We start from the raw sequence: 20,382 nt of genomic DNA on the forward strand, positions 1-20,382 counted from the left end.
CATTTATCTACTTGCACTGGTGTGCTTTCGAACTGCTAGGTTGGCAGGAGCTTGGACAGAGCAATGGAAACTCACCCCCTCATGGGGATTCGAACTGATGACATTCTGATTGGCAAGCCCAAGAGGCTCAGTGGTTTAGAGCAAAACCACCCACTGACACATAGACATTAGCAGCAGCCCAATGAAGAAACCCTGGCTAACATCTGACTTGTGAGGGACTAACATCTGGGACTAATTCCAGGCAATGAGATTCAGCTGCAGAGCAGTAGCTAGAACAATGGAGGATGGAGGAGACTTGCGAGAAACATCAACAGCAGCCCGGTGCGGGGCCTCTGGGCTGTTAAGGAATTAACACCTGGTGCTGTCTTTTCAACATACTGGAAATTACTTCAAAAACTTCACTTAGTAGGCAGGGTATAATAGTCATAGAATCATAGAGTTGTAGAGCTGGAAGGGACCACAAGTATCATCTAGTCCAATCCTCTGAAATGTAGGAATACTCTCTCCAACATGGGGCTTGAACACACAACCCTAAGAGTCTCATGCTCTAGTGACTGAGCTACGAAGGCAGATAAATAAATAATAAACAGACCAACTAATGAGCAACGGATGGCAAGGAGGACCCACATTGCACTGGGAAGATGTAGTGTGCTCTTACCAGTGCCCAGTAACATAGTTCAGTTTGTACAAAGGTGTTACATTCAGGTCTGATGCCAGATTCCTTGGAGAAGATGGAAAGGCAGGTCAGACGTTGCAGGACCATGGATAGCTCTGAGTGAGTAACTTGCCCTGATGAAGCTTGAGAGCAGTTTGAATCTTTTTGAGAACCTGCCCCCAGGCTCTTTCTTCTCAGGGTCCACTATCTTGTGGATTACTTTAGAGCAGCCTTTCTCAACCTGTGGGTCCCCAGATGTTGTTGGACTACAACTCCCATCACCCCTAGCTAGTAAGGCCAGAGTTCAGGGATGATGGGAGTTGTAGTCCAACAACATATGGGGACCCACAGGTTGATAATCGCTGCTTTAGAGCCTTAAATGGCCAACCTTCTGGAGTGAAAATGAAGACTCCTCAATTCCATAGCCTCCATCCTGGCACATCCCTGGCATTGCTGATCCACAGTGTTTCCCAACCTTGGGCCTCCAGCTGTTTTTGGACTACAACTCCCATCATCCCTTGCTAGCAAGACCAGTGGTCAAGGGTGATGGGAATTGTAGTCCAAAAACAGCTGGAGGCCCAAGGTTGGGGAACACTGCTGATCCAATGAGGAACAGTGGGAGGCACTAGGTTACTCAGGGAACTGTGCCCGTTTTCCTGGAGTCTCATTTTGATCATTCTGGGATGTCCAAAGATGATATGTAACAGGATTAGTTGCCTCCTAATCTCCAGCAGGAGACTTAGAAGCTTGGACCGGGTCTTGCTCCTTAGCTGGAGACTCTGCAGCCTCTTACTCAGAGTCTTGCTCTGCTGGACTCTTGGGTCATGACAAAAAGGGGCCTAAATAGCCAGACTGAAATTTTGTGGGGAGAGATAGGTTAATTTCTGGACATTCCCTGCATGTCCAGGTAGTCAATCAGGCTTTTTGGGATTGATTTTAAACTGGACTGAAGGGGGAGGGTTGTTATTATTTTCTGCATCTACATAAATATCCTAGTTAGGACTCAAATCTCTCAAATCTTGTGATGTGTAGAAGGTATTTAGATATTTAGTACTATATTATTGTTTTTTAAAATGCACTAATAAAGTTTGTGCTCCTTGCTAGTACAATTGCAATACCTATTGTTAACAAAAACTGGTGACATATAATCTGTAATTATGATCCAGGAAGGTGAAATGAAAATCCCACGCTAAGAAATACACCGAGGCAGTTATGAGGGATCAAGGTTTTGTGAAGAAAAAATATTCAGCTGCACAGAAAAAAAGGCAGACCAAGTAGCTTTGCCAGAATAGACTTCAAACATTGGATACTCAGCAGGGTACTGTTTTAACATATATTTCAAATCATCAGTACACTGCAGGTGTGGAGGAAGATAAAAATAGTAAATCTGGTAAGCAGCAATTTTTGTAGCTCCCCCCCACTCTTCCCTCTTCATTTCTGTTGTGCCTGGATTCCTCCCTTGGTTAAACAATTAGTAACTCTCTGAGAACAATAGGAGCAATGCCCAGATATAATGAATGGCTAGCTGGAACCTTAGGCAGGAATACTCCTTAGACTGGAGACACAACTGGGATTTTCAACAGAATATTGCAGTGTCTCCTTCCTCTTAATTGGAGTGCTCCTGTCCAACTATTCCTTCAGAGGAAGCATTCCACTTTCCTCACTCCTCTGTTCTCCACTTTTCTTCACCTGATACTCAACATTCTGCAGCTACTGAATATGCTCAGTTCTCATTAGGTTGTGTTTTGCCCCCTTGATTTATTTAATAAATGCTTTGTTGTGCTTCTCCAAACCTCAATATTCTCCCAAGCCTGCAGAGACCTTCCTCTTATTTCTCAGTAGCCCCATTTTTGGCTCAGTTTTTATTGGTACTTAGCACCTGAGTTCACTGCTAGAGGACGTAATGTATGTACTCATGGAATCAAGTAAAGAAACAATTTTTAAACACTTCAGTAAAAGGACCACTTTGCAAACAGCAGGAACGGAGGAGTGCTCTTGTTCATACATTTGCTGGGACAGCATCCCTGCTCATAGAGTGGCGTAGCAAACTTGCTCCCTCACTGCTACCATGTAGATAGCTGTGTGAGGTCCAGCTCAAATGACTCTTCCCATCTTCAAAAATAGGAGGGAGAAATTGCATGATTATGACAAAAAAATGAGCATCAAATTTAATGTCCTAAGATGTTATTCTGTCTGGTGGTGCTGATGGAGGGAAGGGAGGAAGCACCTTGTGAGTGAAGACAGAGTTTTGCAGTGAATGTATTGAAAAAAGAGCTGTATAAACCCATGCTCTTTGATTGTAACATAAGTATCACAATTCGTTTTTTAAACTTTCCTGCTATCTTCGATGTTGTGGGTTTCTAACAGCTTAAGGTAACCCCCTCCCCAGAAAAGAAACCAAAAACAAAAATCATAACTCTTTAAAAGTAGCAGGGTTGCATAAATTTTCAGAATAGAACCAAAGCAGTATATACACAGGTTGTAAATCTAATGTTAATCCACAAAACGATATGATTAAAAAGTTACATCATACAAGACAGAGAAAAGTTCTGTATTTACCTCCTGATTAGCAGCTGCTAGTTCCTCCTCAAGTGCTGAGACTCTTTCTAAAGAAACCCTCAGTCGTTCCCTTACCTAGAAGAAGAAGAAAATTGTACCATTCAAATTATTTGTGCTCTAGAACTTGAAATAATAAATAGATGGGAGCACTTGAGGCACATATACCCCATTATGTGGCTTGGGTGTATTGCCATGCAGTTTTTATGGCTAAAAGGAACTGGGGAAGACAGGGCTTTAGCAAGACTTGGGTAGTTTCTCCATATGAAGCTGCTGCACCCACACATAAATTAATTGAGTCCATCCATTTGCTATACAGTGGTATCTTGGTTCTCAAATGTTTTGGTACTCAGACAACTTGGAACCCAAACACTGCAAACCCAGAGGTAAGTGTTCTGGTTTGCAAACTTTTTTTGCAAATAAAACATGCTCTGTTTTGAGTGTTACGCTGAGGTCTGTCTGTTTTTGCTATTTATTTTGCATTTTTGTGGCTCTTTTTTGTGATTGTGTGGAACCCAGTTCAACTACTGATTGATTGTGTGACTGCAGTACATTATTTATTGCTTTCATTTTATGGATCAATGGTCTCATTAGATAGTAAAATTCATGTTAAATTGCTGTTTTGGGGTTATTTTTAAAAGTCTGGAATGGATTAGTCCATTTTGCATTACTTTCTATGGAAAAGAGTGCCTTGGTTTTGGAACACTTTGGTTTTGGAATGGTCTTCCGGAACAGATTAAGTTTGAGAACCAAGGTACCACTGTTTTTAACTTTCAAGATTCCGAACAAGTCTGCTCTAGAAGCCTTTGTTGTATAATGGCCTATGGTTAACTTGACCAGTCATCTAAGAAACATCACCACATACCCAGATCCCCAAATCTCTATTGGGTTGGGTAGGGGGGAATAACCAATGAACCTTCAGACATATCCCATTAGTTGGTTGGGACATGGCTTACTGGGCAATTGGAGAGTGCTGAATCTGCAAGTGAAGTTGTGGTTACATTGTTGCTGCATGTTGTACTCAGACTGATTCCATGGGCCGGATGGATTTATGATCAATAATTCAACGCGCCAGCATTCAATCCACTTTTGGAAGGTTTGTAGCAGTTCAGAAGGTCTGGTGAATCACTCAGAAATAAGCAGGCAATCACCTTAGTGCAGATTCAACACTTACCACTTGCTTCGTAACATACCTGGTGTCACTCAAACCGCCAGAGAAAATCCTTCAAATTCAATTCTGAGTTTAAAACACAAATACAATACGTAGGATGTTTCTGATTAATTGCTTGCAGAAAGTTCAAGTTCATTTCTCATTAATTAAAGTAGTTTGAGAAAACAAGGCGTCACCACTTCCCTAATGGCTTGTTTTTTTTATCAGTCTCAAATACTGGAAAGTGAAATTAGTCTATAAACCATACTAATCTCCAAAGACTACTGCTAGTAATGCTCCATTATGTAAGTCCCAGCTAAAACTTAAGTTCAGCAGAAAACCCAAACACTTCCAGGGACATTTAAAATATTGTTTAAATGTGTTTGCATAGCATTGGCCTCAGTAACTCATCTCTTACTATGCACTGCTAAATTGCAAAGCTTCATTTCTGATAAAAAAGCACAGTAAATGATTTTCACGTCACCTAGAAGAAGCATGTCAAAATATGGTGCGATCATGATTCAGGCACAATACGTACTGCCCTATTTGGACTGTAATGAATCTCTGTGGGATTTCTTCCTAAAGGTAACATAGTTCCCTACAAACAGACCACTCTACACAAGCCAGCTTCTAGGGCCATAGACAAGTGGCCCATATGCCTTGACTTTCCTTATTTATCATAGCTGCCCCTCCCTGCTGCCTGGTACCTACTCTTGATAAATCACTATCTCATTTTTATTTTTATTTTACAATTTTGTTAGTGTGAGATACCATTGTTTAGGGGTTCCCCACGGTGTTTAAAATTTAAATCTCTGAGTGGATGTCAGATGCATCGTTTCTAGTGCATATTCATATCAACACATAGGCGTGAACCCTCTCAGGTACCATGCAGTGAACAATCTGCCATTTCCCACACTTGCAGCTGCTGGTGTATTCTCACAAACTGTTGACAATGTATTGCAAGACAATTTTATGTTCTTCATGAACACTGTTCTTGGCTTTTAACTCAATAGAAGACAGGCTATTACACAGTTAATGAATACAGGAGGAAGAAGAGACACCTTTAAGCAATGTTGGGGAACTGAGACTGTTATTCTCATAGTGGAAATAAGAGACAATAAAATTCCTGACACCCGCAAAGTTGTTGAGATTTTCTTAGGAAACCTCCAAGATTGTTGGGCTTCTTTGGAGAAACCTTCCCCCAAAATAGTGACTTTAAGGTTATGGAGCTGTTTCTGCTGCTTTTTCCATCGCATTGCCATATACTGTAACTGGGTTTCCCCTAACATTTTGCTGATTTGGCAAAATCCCTCCAATGCCATTTTTACAGCAGAAAACCAGGATATATCAGGAATTTTCCTGACGTATGGCAAGCCTAGGTACCCCTGTATTCATACATGAATATGGGGGTCCTTTCAAAAATATTAACATTCTGCTGATCAGTTGCTTGGGAAGGGGAACAAGGATTGGGTTAGACCCCTCCTCTCACCTCCTTTCCTCCCATACAGTTGACTGATAGGTTTTTAAACTGTTTGAAATGACCGCACATTTTTGGATCAGGCAGTCACACCCCACCATACATTTAAAGTATGTAACTTCCCACAAAGATTTATGGGAACTGTGGTTTGTAAGGGGTACTGGGAATTATAAGTCTGTGAGTTCTAAACTGTAGTTCCCTGGGTCTTTAGGGGAAGCCATGACTGCTGAAGTAGTATAAATGTCCTTTAAATGTAGTGAGAATACTTAGTTCAACTTGGATGGGTAAATGCAGCTTGATAACTGCTTTGGGGACAGCACCAGAGATTTTATCTCCATCTCCTGCTCCCCTCCGCCATCTCTCTCTGTTTCTCTGGCCCTAAAAGGGAATATAAACAACTTACAGTATGCAACTAGACTGAATGGACTGGGTTTGACTTCCTGGAAGGGCCCCATGGCCCTGCATAAGTCCCATGGAAATCACCACCACCATACAGGGTGTGAGGCCTGGTGCCTCTGTCATGACCTTGGAAGAATACAAAATGGCACCCTGGAAACACTATTATGTTACATATGCCAAGAGAATGAGGGAACTAGTCTAGTGTAGACATACATGACAAAGCTTAAGAAATATATGCTGAGTCAGTAAGCTGATTCCCCATACTTTACCTTCTCATCTAAAGCCTTGTGGTGTTCAAACAACGATTTCAGTGCTTTCAGAACCTCGACTTCACTGGAGACTCCTGAGGGGGACTGTGCTTGCCGCTTCACCACTGTCATTCTCAGCGACCTTTCATGTCTTGAAACAAGGCACTCCAAATGTTCCAGTAACAGCTATTGGATTCAATATATATATATATATATAAAAAAAGAAAGTTAGCTCATTTTCACCTGAAGGTCACCGGCACCATAATTCTAGTTCAAAATGATAATGACACAGGCAGGTTTCACCGTACTTGAAGGTTTATGGTGATTCCATTTGGCAGTTTTCCATGATATTATTGCAGAGAACATAAAGGGGAATAAAGTATAAATGTGATTAATATCTACTGAACTCTCATGCAAATTTTCCAAGATGGCAAATTGTTCCACTCACCTTTGTTGTGTCCAAACTAAGACATTTTAGGACACTGAAATATTGTTAAATGGAACTACTTAAACCGTCAGATTAAAGAAACATATCACAGTGCAGTATGTAACCGATGCTGAAATTAGTTGCACAACTGCATTTCAAAACGTGAACAGATATGCAAAAAACAAACAAACGTTTTTCATTAACATTTTGAGTTTCTGTATTTGATCAAAAGGGGTTGTATCCAATGCCAGCATTCATGTAACAAACTCCCTCTTGTAACCTTTTGGAATGTATTTTCCACATTCATGGCTGCAGGAACAGACTTGAGGAGAGGTGAATAAAGAGAGGGCTTATCCACACCTTTTGCCCTGCTCTTTCCATGCACAGGCCCATACTGAGAAGCTCCATGTCTGAGCGCTCTTTTTGTTGCCCTAGAGCTTTCCCCATGAAACCCACTCTTTAAAGCTGAAGCGCAACAAACAGCAACTCAGTTTTTTCCTGGATTGCAGTTTGCTCCTATTGCTTCCCCCATAGCCGCAGCCTTGGATTCAAACAGAAATCAAGCACTGACTCTCTCTGGCTTCCCAGTCTGCAGCTTTTCTTCCAGCTTCTAGCTCACCTCATGCAGTTCTCAACCCTGGCCATTTCTTTTTAACTACCGGTCAGTTGAGGGAGGGAGTCCACCCAATTTTTCATCAGGCACAGACCCATTTCCTTTGTTTCCTTAATGGCCCATTACCTAGGCTATCACCTCACCAGGAAGCTAGCCTGGCGTATATTTTAACAGCTGCTGGATCCAGGGGTTAGAAGGGTCTTAGCAAACAGCCTACTCTCCCCCCACCCCATAACTCACAACACTACTTTAACATTGCCCCACTCATTTACGCTATTTTATAGCAAGCACAGCACATCATAGTGTTACGCTGAACTAACTCCAAGAAGTGAATAATGGATCCTTTACTTTTCCCACACCACAAAAAAAAATAAAAAATTGCAGCTATAGATGCATACACAGAGGTCAAAATAAAGACAATTCACTGCAGGGTTGTTATGTTGTAGAAAACAAAATGCTCCACTGCGTAAATGAAAACATGGAGTCAAGGGATATTTATGTCTGTCAACATTTTTGAGTGGCTTCACAATTCCTATCTCAGAACAATGCTGTAAGAAATACGACTCAGCCCAGAGTCAGCTTCTGTGACTCAGCAGGGATCCAAACCTGAACCTCCCACTCCATTCACTTCCCCTTGCATGTCTGTTCAAACATTTAACAAATACATGCAGAATTTAAGGCCTATGAAAGTGAGCAGCTCCTGACAGTTAAATGTTTGTGCCAGGGTGCATATTTATCTTAAGCAACTATAGAGAGTTTTTCTCAACTGGCGTAATATATGTTGCTCCCTTACACCCCATTATGCCCAATATTAACAGCCTCAGATATACAGATGACACCACATTGATTGCAGAAAGTGAGGAGGAATTAAAGAACCTCTTAATGAGGGTGAACGAGGAGAAAGCAAAATATGGTCTGTAGCACAACATCAAAAAAACGAAGATCATGGCCACTGGGCCCATCACCTCCTAGCAAAGAGAAGGGGAAGAAATGGAGGCAGTGAGAGATTTTACTTTCTTGGGCTCCATGATCACTGCAGATGGTGACAGCAGCCACGAAATTAAAAGACGCCTGCTTCTTGGGGAAAAAGCAATGACAAACCTGGACAGCATCTTAAAAAGCAGAAACATTAACTTGCCGACAAAGGTCCGCATAGTAAAAGCTATGGTTTTCCCAGTAGTGATGTATGGAAGTGAGAGCTGGGCCATAAAGAAGGCTGATCACTGAAGAATTGATGCTTTTGAATTATGGTGCTGGAGGAGACTCTTGAGAATCCCACTGGCTGCAAGAAGAACAAACCTATCCATTCTTAAAGAAATCAGCCCTGAGTGCTCACTGGAAGGACAGATCCTGAAGCTGAGGCTCCAATACTTTGGCCACCTCATAAGAAGAGAAGACTCCCTGGAAAAGATGGAGGGCACAAGGAGAAGGGGCGACAGAGGATGAGATGGTTGGACAGTGTTCTTGAAGCTACCAGCATGAGTTTGAACAAACTGTGGGAGGCAGTGGAAGACAGGAGTGCCTGGCGTGCTCTGATCCATGGGGTCACGAAGAGTCGGACACGACTAAATGGCTAAATAACAACAACAACAATTAATGCTGAACCTACAAAACAAAAAATATTGCCTTAAAGGAGGATAATTACTTAGCTATTTTCTTTTCAAAAGGTGTGCGTCGTGGAATTTAACTGTATATAAAGCAAATCTGAAACTACATTGTGGGAAAGGCATTCAAAACACACTATGTGGTGTTTTTGCAGATGTTATCCAGGGATGAGTGTTGATCTGACGTCAGAACACTGCTCTCTATAAATATTATGTACCCTACAGTAAATGTCATAAAATTATAGACACCCAGGCTCACCAAATATCTACTGTTCTTGTATCATATATGGCACATTCTCTTTTGTATTTAACCTCCAGAGATGAATTTTGTATTACAGTGTTCAAAGTTGGACTACCAACTTGGCGCTTGTGGATGTAATGGCACCCTTAATGTCTCCCCCTGGTAGTGGCGAAGCTTCAATCTCTGACGGGGAGACGGAGAGCAGGTGGGGGCGTGGTGTGTGTCCTGAGGGAGTGGTGCGCCACCTGCAGGGAGTGGTGCCCAGCGGGGGGTGTAGCCGCGATGGCACCCCACCGGGATCATGCCGCCGGCGCAGTGCACTCCACCCGCACCCCTGTTCCTCTGCCAGTGCCCCCTGGCACCACAAAACCTCTCACCTCTCCTTCTCATTGCCCCTTTGGTCATGAGATGGTGAGGCAGGTTACCTTTTTCTCCCTTGATTCTCTTGTCCACTTCCTCTTTAATTTTTTATTGTCTTTTCAAGGCTCAGATTAACTTTAATGGATCTGACTTTCACCTAAGATTGCTTCAAAAAGTGAAGTATGTTTTGTGCTTTCTCTGGGGGCTCATCCAAGGTAGGGAAGAGAGCAGTGCCCATAGATGGTGGTGTGCCCATGGCACTCTCTCAAAAACCCAAATGTTCCCATTGGTATAATTAAAGTTGGCGGCTGCTGGTTTAGAATTTGTTTGATACCAGCCATCAGATAGATTGATGTCAGTGCTAGTTTAAGAGACTACCTCCCCACCCCCCCAACAGGAAAGCTGCCCAACACATTTTTTTTTTGTATAATGTTTACCACTTTAAACCTTCTTGCCGTGTGTGTTGTTGTGCTGAACACATACAGCATTTCTGTGTCAACAGTGCATATCTTTAGAAACAGTATGGGGATGCTGCATACATTTGCACTGCTACATGGGGTAAGAAACTTTCGCGTAAGGATTTTTCGGCAGCCATCACCTGGGAACTGTAATATTTAAATTAGACATCATGCTGAACAAAGGCAGCGAACAAGCAACTATTATAACAATCCCTTAACTGGGATGTAGCAGCATGATCTTTGTGTATTCTTAATTCTAGTCTGTCTTTCTAGTCTTGCATAGGAAAAGGCAAGGGTCAGCAACCTTTTTCAGCTGTGGGCCGGTCCACCATCCCTCAGGCCATGTGGTGGGATGGACTATATATATATATATATATATATTTTGGGGGTGAACAAATTCCTATGCCCCACAAATAACCCAGAGATGCATTTTAAATAAAAGCACACATTCTACTCATGTGAAAACACCAGGCAGGCCCCACAAATAACCAGACCTAACACAGAGCATCACCAAGGGGGCTGGGTATTGAATGTCTGAATAAAACTGCTGCCAGAGACAGGATACATATCCAGGTGATGTTGAGGATCCATAAAGGCAGCAGTACTACACAATTATTGTTGTTGTTTAGTCAATTAGTTGTGTCCAACTCTTTGGACCAGAGCACACCAGGCACTCCTGTCTTCCACTGCCTCGCGCAGTTTCATCAAATTCATGTTGGTTGCTTCTATAACACTGTACAACCATCTCGTCCTCTGTCGTCCCCTTTTCCTTGTGCCCTCCATCTTACCCAACATCAGAGTTTTTTTCCAGACAGTCTTCTCTTCTCATGAGGTGGCCAAAGTATTGGAGCCTCAGCTTCAGGATCTGTCCTTCCAGTGAGCACTCAGGGCTGATTTCCTTCAGAATGGATAGGTTTGATCTTCTTGCAGTCCATGGGACTCTCAAGAGTCTCCTCCAGCACCATAATTCAAAAGCATCAATTCTCCAGACGATAAGCCTTCTTTGTGGTCCAGCTCTCACTTCCATACATCACAACTGGGAAAACCAGTAAGGGGGTACTAGACAATACAGCTCTTAAATGAAGAAGCTGCCAAAGATATGCCTTTTCCTCCGGATCCCAACTTCTACAAAGTGGTGCTTGCTTTACCAAATGCAACTTCTGCCTAGTGGATGAAGGCATCAAAGATACTTTTCTTTCCATACATATATCTATCCATTCCCAAAGATCACTGTGAAACTGGTAGTACATGGATTGGAAGAAACATCAAACACATGACCAGGTTTCATCATGCTTATAACACTAACTCCAAAATTCCATATATAAACTGGTTCAGTATAAATATTGATCAGAAAGGTAGGGAGATAGGAATTCTGTAAGGAAGACTCCTCTAGTCATCATACATTGGTACTCTTTGGTGTATCACTGCTCTGAAAAGTCAGAACTGCTCAAAAATTATCCCAGGAATGTTCACCAGTCCACACACTGTTAGAATGATGCTTCATATTCCAGTAACAACATTGACCATGAAAAGGTTTTGGGAATCAACTGATTAGAAGCCAAATTTTCCCTGTCAATCTTTTTGGTGCTAGCCACTGTTCAATTTCACACTTTGATCAAAAGCCAGACTGGGAGAAATCCAGAAAGTTAATAAAAGCTAAATGAACCCAAATCTGATGAGTGAATGTCTACTTTTAAACTACTCCCCAAAGAGCAGGTGGAAAATAGAACTCAAGATATGAATTTCCAAACAAACCACTTGAACTATCAAAAGGCTATTACAAAAGAATGACATTGATGAACCGGTGGCTCTGCAGATATTGTTGGATTCTAACTTCCATCAGCTGCAGCCAGCATGTCAATAGTCAGGCATGATGGGAGTTCTGGTCCATCAACATCTGGAGAACTACAGATTCCCCCACCCAGGCACAGAATGTATTTTCACAATTCTCATAGAATTTTATAAGATAAAAAGCAGTGCTAAAATTATCTGATACATCGTTGTACAGAAAACGCATAACTGATTGTATTTATACTTACTCTTGTGTTATTCCTTTCAGCTTTCAGTTCAGAAATTTCTTCTTCTTTTTCCAGTAGTTGTTCCCTGCATGCATTTAGCTCTTTTGTAAGTGCAGCAAATTCCTGCAAAGATGGAGAAAATATGCAAGAGGAAAACATTTAGCATGAAAATATTGTATTGATTTAATCTCCAATTTCAGAAAATCTAACAGAACTAAAGCTTGAATGCTGGAAAATTTCTGAGAACTTTTGAAAACAATGGGAATGAAATGCCTCTCTCAGATTAATATGAAGGGCCTATGCCCTGCTTTGAAAAGTACCAAAAGTCTACAGTTATATTCCACTGAACAGTAAAATATGCTGTCAGGTGTCAGTATAAGGTTCGCATAATGTATTTTAAAATTATTGTAACAGAAGCCACCAGTACAGTCATACCTTGTGTTACGCTTGCTTCACATTGCGGCTTTTCAGGTTACGAATGCAGCAAACCCGGAAGTGTTTACTTCCGGGTTCCCTGTGCTCATGCGCACAGAAGCAATATGCGTGCTTAGCGTATGCGCAGTAGCAGCACTCTACTTACCGACTTTTCGGGGTGCTAACGGCACCCTAAAACAGGTCATGTTCGTAAGTAGAGGTACCACTGTATTACATTTTAGGGCAAAACTGTCTGTTTCCTTAGCACTCATATGTCCCCAAACCTATGTTTCCTGAGGTAACATAAATGTGTGGCTGAGTCCAGGGCAATTGTATGGGTTAACTGACATGCCTTTCCATCATCTGCCCACTATTCTGCAAATGCCCCCACCCCCTCATTCTGGCTTAGTTCTGATCTTGGAGATCAGGTGAATAAACACTGGATCAAAACTGATCAGGAGGAAGCAATTTGCTGCAGAGAATTGTTGGCAGGAGAGGAAAGCCGAACACTTTCCTTGCAACTATATCCTTCCATCTCTTAATTAGCATTATAAGCTAAATCTTTGAAGAAAGTGTTTTCTGTTCAACACAGTGACATTATATATACCCGTGGCATAGTAAAATACACATAGTATTATTGATCAGTCCCATGCAAGTTCACCTGCTATGCCTTTCAAAGCCAGTGAGGCTACTATTGGTATTGACTGTTACAAACCACTCACCTGGCAGGATGGAACTTGTGGGATATGCTTAATATTTTAGATCCACCAGCCAGAGCCCAGTACAAAATGGTAGATGGGTGGGAAGACATATGCTAAGAATTAAAAAACATGGTGCCTCTGAACTCATACCCAGCCTAGGAATTTGTGATCATTATCTGAATGAAGCTTACAATTCCTTTCACACAAGAATCCACTGCTGGTTTTCCTGCCAAACTTCTTTTTCAGCAACCTATGTAACTTAGGAATGAAGAGGATTTTTAGTTGTTGTTATTAGGCGGCAGTTGTTATTGACAATCTATTGCAGGCAAAGGCAACTTTCAGCCCTCCAGATGTTTTGGACTACAATTCCCATCATCCCTGACAACTGGTCCTGTTAGCTAGGGATCATGGGAGTTGTAGTCCAAAATATCTGGAGAGCCGAAGGTTGCCTATGCCTGATAATACCCTCAATGTCTCAAAGAATGCACACAATAATCTGAAGCATATATGTCACTTTGCAAAATGGTTTTCCAATCCATTATGTTATTGTATTCTAAAGACTCTTCTGAAATAATTATACCTTAATAATATAATTCACTTAGTTTAATTAAACCACGGTGAAGCAGATCAATACAGTACAGAGAGAATATTAAAAGCTTAAGCAGGAGTGGATTCTGCAGGAGAGTGTGTCTGAGGTTTTTATAAGGTTAGGCAGTAAATTACAGATTTGATGATTTATAGTTTTTGCAGAGGTTAATCATTCACCACTCTGATACAGTAACTGTTTAAACTAAAATATCTGGATTTCAGCCAGCTTCATCTCATCGAGGAACTAAAATTGGTGTTTTGACTTAGCTGCTTTTAGTTGATGACTTGTTCATTCATTATCAGAAAGGAACACAAAACCGCTTACCATTTTGGCAGCGGCGGCAGTTGCAGCCTGGCATGGCTATGGGCAAACTGGGAGTGGAGATTCTTTCCCGTGGGGCCAGCTGGTGTTGTCATCAGCCTCAGCTGACCATGGGTAAATGGACAGCCTTGCTATGGAGTTACTTGGTCGCTGTATTTGGGACCAGGGAAGAATTGGGCCTATCTGGCAACTGTCACAACTTGCTGACAGAAAAAGGCATTGAGTTACATCCTTAGCCTAAACAGAGGAAGGGAGTCCTACACACTACTTCTTGATCAAATATCAGGGTACCCCGGGAAAGAGGTCCAGGGGGAAGGATTCTGTCTGAATGCCCGGATGGGGGCAGTGGCAGAGCTAGCCTCTTGGGCACCTGGAGTGGACATGCTATCTAATTACTTTTCTAAGCTAACATCTGCAGCGATATTCACACACATATATCCATCTGAAAGCAAAGGCTTGCCTTCAAAACTATTGTTTCAATTGTATGCAAATCTATATGGATTTAATCAATTACTGTACTTAATTAAAACTAACTTGATTTTATTGGAATAAAAGCCCAAATTAATACATGCATTGCTTGCATGTATTATTTAGACATCTCAGTATTGCTGACACCAGATCCCTCACCCCCCACAAACCAGTAAATTTATTTTGGTGTTAGGGGTAAAAAGTATCAGCTTAAATTTTCTGTTTACCTGCACCTAGGCAGGTGGCACTGTGGGTTAAACCACAAAGCCTAGGGCTTGCCGGTCAGAAGGTTGGCGGTTCGAATCCCTGCAATGGGGTAAGCTCCCATTGCTCGGTTCCAGCTCCTGCCAACCTAGCAGTTTGAAAGCACGTCAAAGTGCAAGTAGATAAATAGGTATCACGGCGAGAAGGTAAACGGCATTTCAGTCACATGACCCAGAAGCTGTACGCTGGCTCCCTCGGCCAATAAAGCGAGATGAACACCACCACCCCAGAGTAAGGTAAGCGGGGTTTCCATACGCTGCTCTGGTTCACCAGAAGTGGCTTAGTCATGCTGGCCACATGACCTGGAAGCTGTACGATGGCTCCCTCGGCCAATAAAGCGAGATGAGCGCCACAACCCCAGAGTCGTCCATGACTGGACCTAATGGTCAGGGGTCCCTTTACCCTTTACCTAGGCTGCACCTAGCTATCCAAAGCTTTGGCTTCTCTGTCCTGAAAGGAAACAGACAAAGATCTTCCACTGGGGATATAATAGCAGACCCCCCCCCAATTGCCTCACAAGAAAATTAAGCTTTTCTTTCTGCTTTAAAAACGAGATTATTTCCGTCATGCTTGGCTCCTGAGGGATGAGTTAATAATGGGGTAAGACAGCAGTTTTGAATTCATGCTTGACAAAAGCACAGGTAAATGCCATTTGTTGACACAAAAGTTATTTTAAAGTTGGATGTGTAGCTTGGCTCTTAGGCACTGTCGGATAGCAAAGTCTCTAAGAATACGTTGCCCCACGTTAAATCACAGGAATGCATGCTTTTGTTCTATGCAGTTACATAACAGCTTGTGATGATAATGACCTCTGCTCTGCATTTGCCTCATAGATGCACAGAAACCAAAGGGATACTGTCATCTAGAATTATTGTTTGCAGCAGAAATGTTGCATGGTCAGTCATAGTTTGGGAGGCCTGAAGGTAGAAACTGCTGCATAACTAATACAGTTTGACAGATCAAACTGCACTCTTAAAGTTTACAAGGCAACTGTTGGGTTACCACGCCAATTAAAAAGTGAAGCACGGAAATTACTCAGCAGATAATCCCACATTTTAATCCTGAAATTTGAAGGGCTAAACATGTTGCTCCACATGATGTTTAATTTTTTTATAACCCACTTTTGGAAAGGGGGCTTCAATAATTAAAGAAAAACAAAAAAAAATAGAATTGCCAGAAGATTATGGGGAAATAACAACTAGTTTTCTGATGCTACATGGTATTACATGAACACATACATTTATCAGGATAGTGTTCAGAAACAAGTCACAAATATCTATGGCTCTTGACACATAAATCTGAAAAAACACATGCTTCTGAAGGGAGATACCAGCTGCTGTGCCCACTTCTGACCTCTCTGCGCACAGAATTTATGGGTTGGATCCAGATTTATGCCACATTCACACCATACATTTAAAGCACTATGAGACCACTGTCATGGCTTTCCCCATGTAGGGTGCTGAGAGTTGTTGAGATGCCACTATTCCCTTCCCAGAGCTTTCTGTGAAGAGGGCTTGATTGTTAAAACTATGCTGCGAATTATAGCTCTGTGACGGGAACAGAAGTCTCCCTACAACTCTTAGCACCCTTGACCTAGGATCCTTTGGGGGACAAGTCATGACTGTTTATAGATGTATCATAGTCAGGGCCGGATTTAGGTTTGATGAGGTCCTAAGCTACTGAGGGTAATGGGGCCCTTGATATGTCCAGCTGTCCTTTGTCAGCAACAAATTGTCACTGTTTTTTGTGTTGAATATATGCTATATGGTAATTTATGGACCTATATGGTAATTTATGGTAATAGGTATCTAAAGCCATTTGCACATAATGAAATATGTATTTTATCAAAGTAATTGTTGAACTGAAATACAATTTTAGGGAGCAGGCTAGCAGACGGGACCCATTACTTACATCACAGGAGCCTACGCAACACAAAACACTGTTGCTGTATGTAGATTTTATTTAATTTGTTTTTTATCTTATATTTTGGAAATGTAAATCCAGTTTTTTCCCCTTTAATTTTTTGGGGGCCCTCAAGAGAGTGGGGCCCTAAGCTATAGCTTGTTTAGCTTATATGTAAATCTGACACTGATCATAGTGCTTCAAATACATGCTGTAAATGCAGCCATAGTCATGCTTAGGAACAGACCCCGTGAAATCAATTTCAGTGATTAATTTATCATTGATTTCAATGGAGGTACAAGTTGCACACATGATCTGTGACACAGCAAAAAGTAGGAATCCAGATAACACGGAAAAGTTCTACCCAGGGAATGCTCAGAGCACACAGCGCAGATGAAGACTAGGAGAAGGTAGGTAAGGACAGTGAAAGTGGTCGCAGGCATCTTCTACATATTCTCATTGTAAATGGTTTCAGACAAGGTGAAAAGGTGCTGACAGTGATCCTCACTCTTCTTTCCCAGCCAAGAAACTTCCTCTGAACAAGAGAAACGTTTACCGCGTGCACAAATTCTTTTGCCAAATAATAATTCATATTTCATGTGCAGTAAAAGAAGGCAGTCTTTTTGAGGGGAAAGGGAAAGGAAAAGCACCCTGGCGCAGAAATATTGTTGCTTTGTGTTCAGCTCGGTTAGGTCTCTCTGTGATTATGATCTTTTTTGATCCTTAGAATTGTTTTAGATAAATCCCGCCTGAGAACAGAGATTTGAGTTCCAAACATTTGCCTTCAAAATAATTAGGCTACTGGTTTCATTGACCCATCAAGCTGAGGTGTGGACAGCTGTGAACTTGAGGAGAGAGAAACTCAGTATGACAATCGTATGGCACCCTTAATGGGAACAGATCTGTTAATTAAGCCTGTGATGAGGCTGACACCTCAAGAGAAGGTGTCCCTACAATGTCATCAGTGATCACGTCTGCCATATTGAGACATAATCATCTGTTGGAGTGCACAGCTTTCTCTAGAAAGGAGATTGGAGTCTGATAACAGGAGCAATCATGAGTTTTTATGCAATAATTTTACAAAGTTTGCAATGGTTTAAAAAGGCAATGGCCTGGTTCATATGACACAGAAAGCCCTACTATGGTTTCCTGGAACTGCACAAACATATGGGCTTCTAGAGAGGAGCTTGAAGCTGGTTTGTGCCTTTCTGGTCCTTTTTGCTCCCAAGCCATGCTTACCTAAGCCAATGGCTGTTGAACATGCCATCCAAATCCTGTCTTGTGGGTTTGTCTAGAATTTCCCCATCAGCCTGAATAAATTTTAGAAACAATGCACGATCATATTTCTCAGTTGGCTTGACTAATATTTCAGCCATGCACACAGTCCTTTCTTTTGTGCCCTAGGATGTTCCACATTTATTTAACACAGATCTATTTTTCTATATTTGATTGTCATGCCACGTTCCATACAACCCAGATGTTGCACATTATGAAAGCCTTTTCAATTAATATGCAACATCTAGTGCAACATGCCTTCTACTTTGCACTGTCAGAGTGGTAGAAAATTAACATTTGTTCTGCCAACATAATGTCCAAATGCCAGTACTATAAGCTGACCTATTTTATATAGAATGCTTACACAATGGCAAGCAATTTAAACATAAAACTTAGGATACTGCACTTCAATGGGAATTTTGTAAACAGAAGGAGAAAGTCTAATTTTAGTAGATTTTTGTGCTTTACTGTTATTGTTCATCTTGAAAAGGACATTTGGCAAGACAATTGCTTCAAAATGTATACAGATGTATGTATTAGAAATGTGTTCTGTGTCTGACAACACAATTTCATTTTACGAACAACAAACAAATGGGTCTCATTCAAGATTTTCCCAGCTGACATGGGGGAAGAGGAAGTGATTGTGGCTACACAGTGCTCAAATCCAGAGAACAAGACTCAGCAGGAAGCTGCATGCCTGCTGCTTTGATCATAGATCACCTTGACCCAAACCTAGCTGATGATCAGCACTGCCAACCCCAACTATCTCTTACAGATAGGGGGAAAAGAGGATCTCAAATTCCCACATATCCTGGAAACTGACATGACTGGAACAGAAACCATGCACCATTCTTCTATGTTGCCAGTTGGTAAATGGGAACGAATACTGTCACAAGGACCTGTCTACAAATCCTCATGATATGAATTTTGGTATCCTCTCTCTGTAAGTCAATATCAGTTTCATCACTGACCCAAGAGGTGTTTCACAACTCATTTAAAATCATCATCATCATCACAGAAAAACCTATGGATACAACCATCCTCCTATATACATAAACATGCAAGGCTATATCATCCTGTGTCCACCACTGAAGGATCAGTCGTGCCGCATCACAATCCTGTATTTGTATGAGGTCAGGGTGGGGCAGGGGAGCAAAAGAGAAGGCAGGCTGCACAGCACCAGCAGCCGTCAAAAGAGAGTGAGAAGGGAGGGACCCTGTCAGGGGAAGCGTGGTGGTTCAAAACAACAGCAGAAGTTTTGAGTAAAGCAGGGGTGGAGGTAACTGAGAGGAAAATGGTGGTTTTTAACAACAGCAGAGCTTTGAGTAAAGCATATGGAGAGGCACAGAGGGAAACTGTGGCATTAAACAACAGCAGAGGTGAAAAGGGTGCTGAGTAGTTGCAACGTGTGGGAGGAAAAAGGCACAGCAGGTCACTAGGGGGGCTGGTGTGTGTGTAAAGGGGCTGCACAAAAGGAGAGGGCAGAAAGCACGGGCATGAGGGCATGAGGGTGAAGGTGAAAGCAGAATTGCAGAAGAGAAGACCGAAACGGGACCGTAAAGGGGAATAATGAACTTAGTAGCTGCATGGGATGGGAAGGGAGTATCTGCTCACCTGGGACTCCGGGTGGGTGGCTGTTGCAGCATGGCACGGCAGTGGTGGGTTCAGGGAGGCTGCTATCTTCCAGGCGCGGCCAGGGAAAGGGATAGCTAGCACTGCCCACCTCTAGCCAAGTCAGACACTCAAGAAAGGGTGGGCAGTGCCCGCTGCAATCTCAGCCCAGCCTATTTAAGGGGTTGTCCAGGTGTCAGCTGCCCCCTTGGCCGATCGTCATGGGATTTTTCCACCCACCAAGTCTTTAGGGGCCCACCGGGGTGGGAAGGGGGAGAAAGTGGGCACATTGCCTATGGACCTTGCTGTGGTTAATTTGGTCGCCCTATTCAGGGCTCCCTTTCTCCTGTAAGCAAATGGGCCAGCTTGTAGGTTTCTCCTACCTTGGAGCAACCATCACAACTTGGGTGGATAAGGCATTGGGCTGCATCCTTAGTAACAAGGGTAGCCCGTTAGAGCGGTCCAGAAGGGGTGACTCTGTCCAGCAGTCTGCTAAGGGACCAACAGGCCCCTATACCTCTCCCAACAGTGGCCTGGGTGGGGCTGTGGCATCCAATCCATGTTGGGGGTGACTCCACAGCAAAGGTTTGACCCCACCAGGTTTCCATCAGTTAGCAGGCGGGATACATGC

At 42.4% G+C, this 20,382-nt stretch overlaps 1 protein-coding gene across 8 annotated transcripts in view; it reads right to left on the reverse strand.

The window, feature by feature from the left end:
* The window catches only part of PPFIA2 (PTPRF interacting protein alpha 2), a 266,490-nt gene that overhangs the window by 89,351 nt on the left and 156,757 nt on the right, over nt 1–20,382 (reverse strand). For all 8 annotated transcript variants that reach the window (XM_081926581.1, XM_081926574.1, XM_081926575.1 and 5 more), the window contains 3 exons: nt 12,228–12,329; nt 6,507–6,671; nt 3,215–3,289 (listed from right to left, as the gene is read on the reverse strand). In XM_081926581.1, coding sequence (XP_081782707.1) covers nt 3,215–3,289; nt 6,507–6,671; nt 12,228–12,329 — 342 coding nt within the window. The remainder of the gene's footprint in view (nt 1–3,214; nt 3,290–6,506; nt 6,672–12,227; nt 12,330–20,382) is intronic.

The sequence above is a fragment of the Podarcis melisellensis genome (genome assembly GCF_964234715.1).
Source record: "Podarcis melisellensis genome assembly, chromosome: 10".
NCBI lineage: Eukaryota > Metazoa > Chordata > Lepidosauria > Squamata > Lacertidae > Podarcis > Podarcis melisellensis.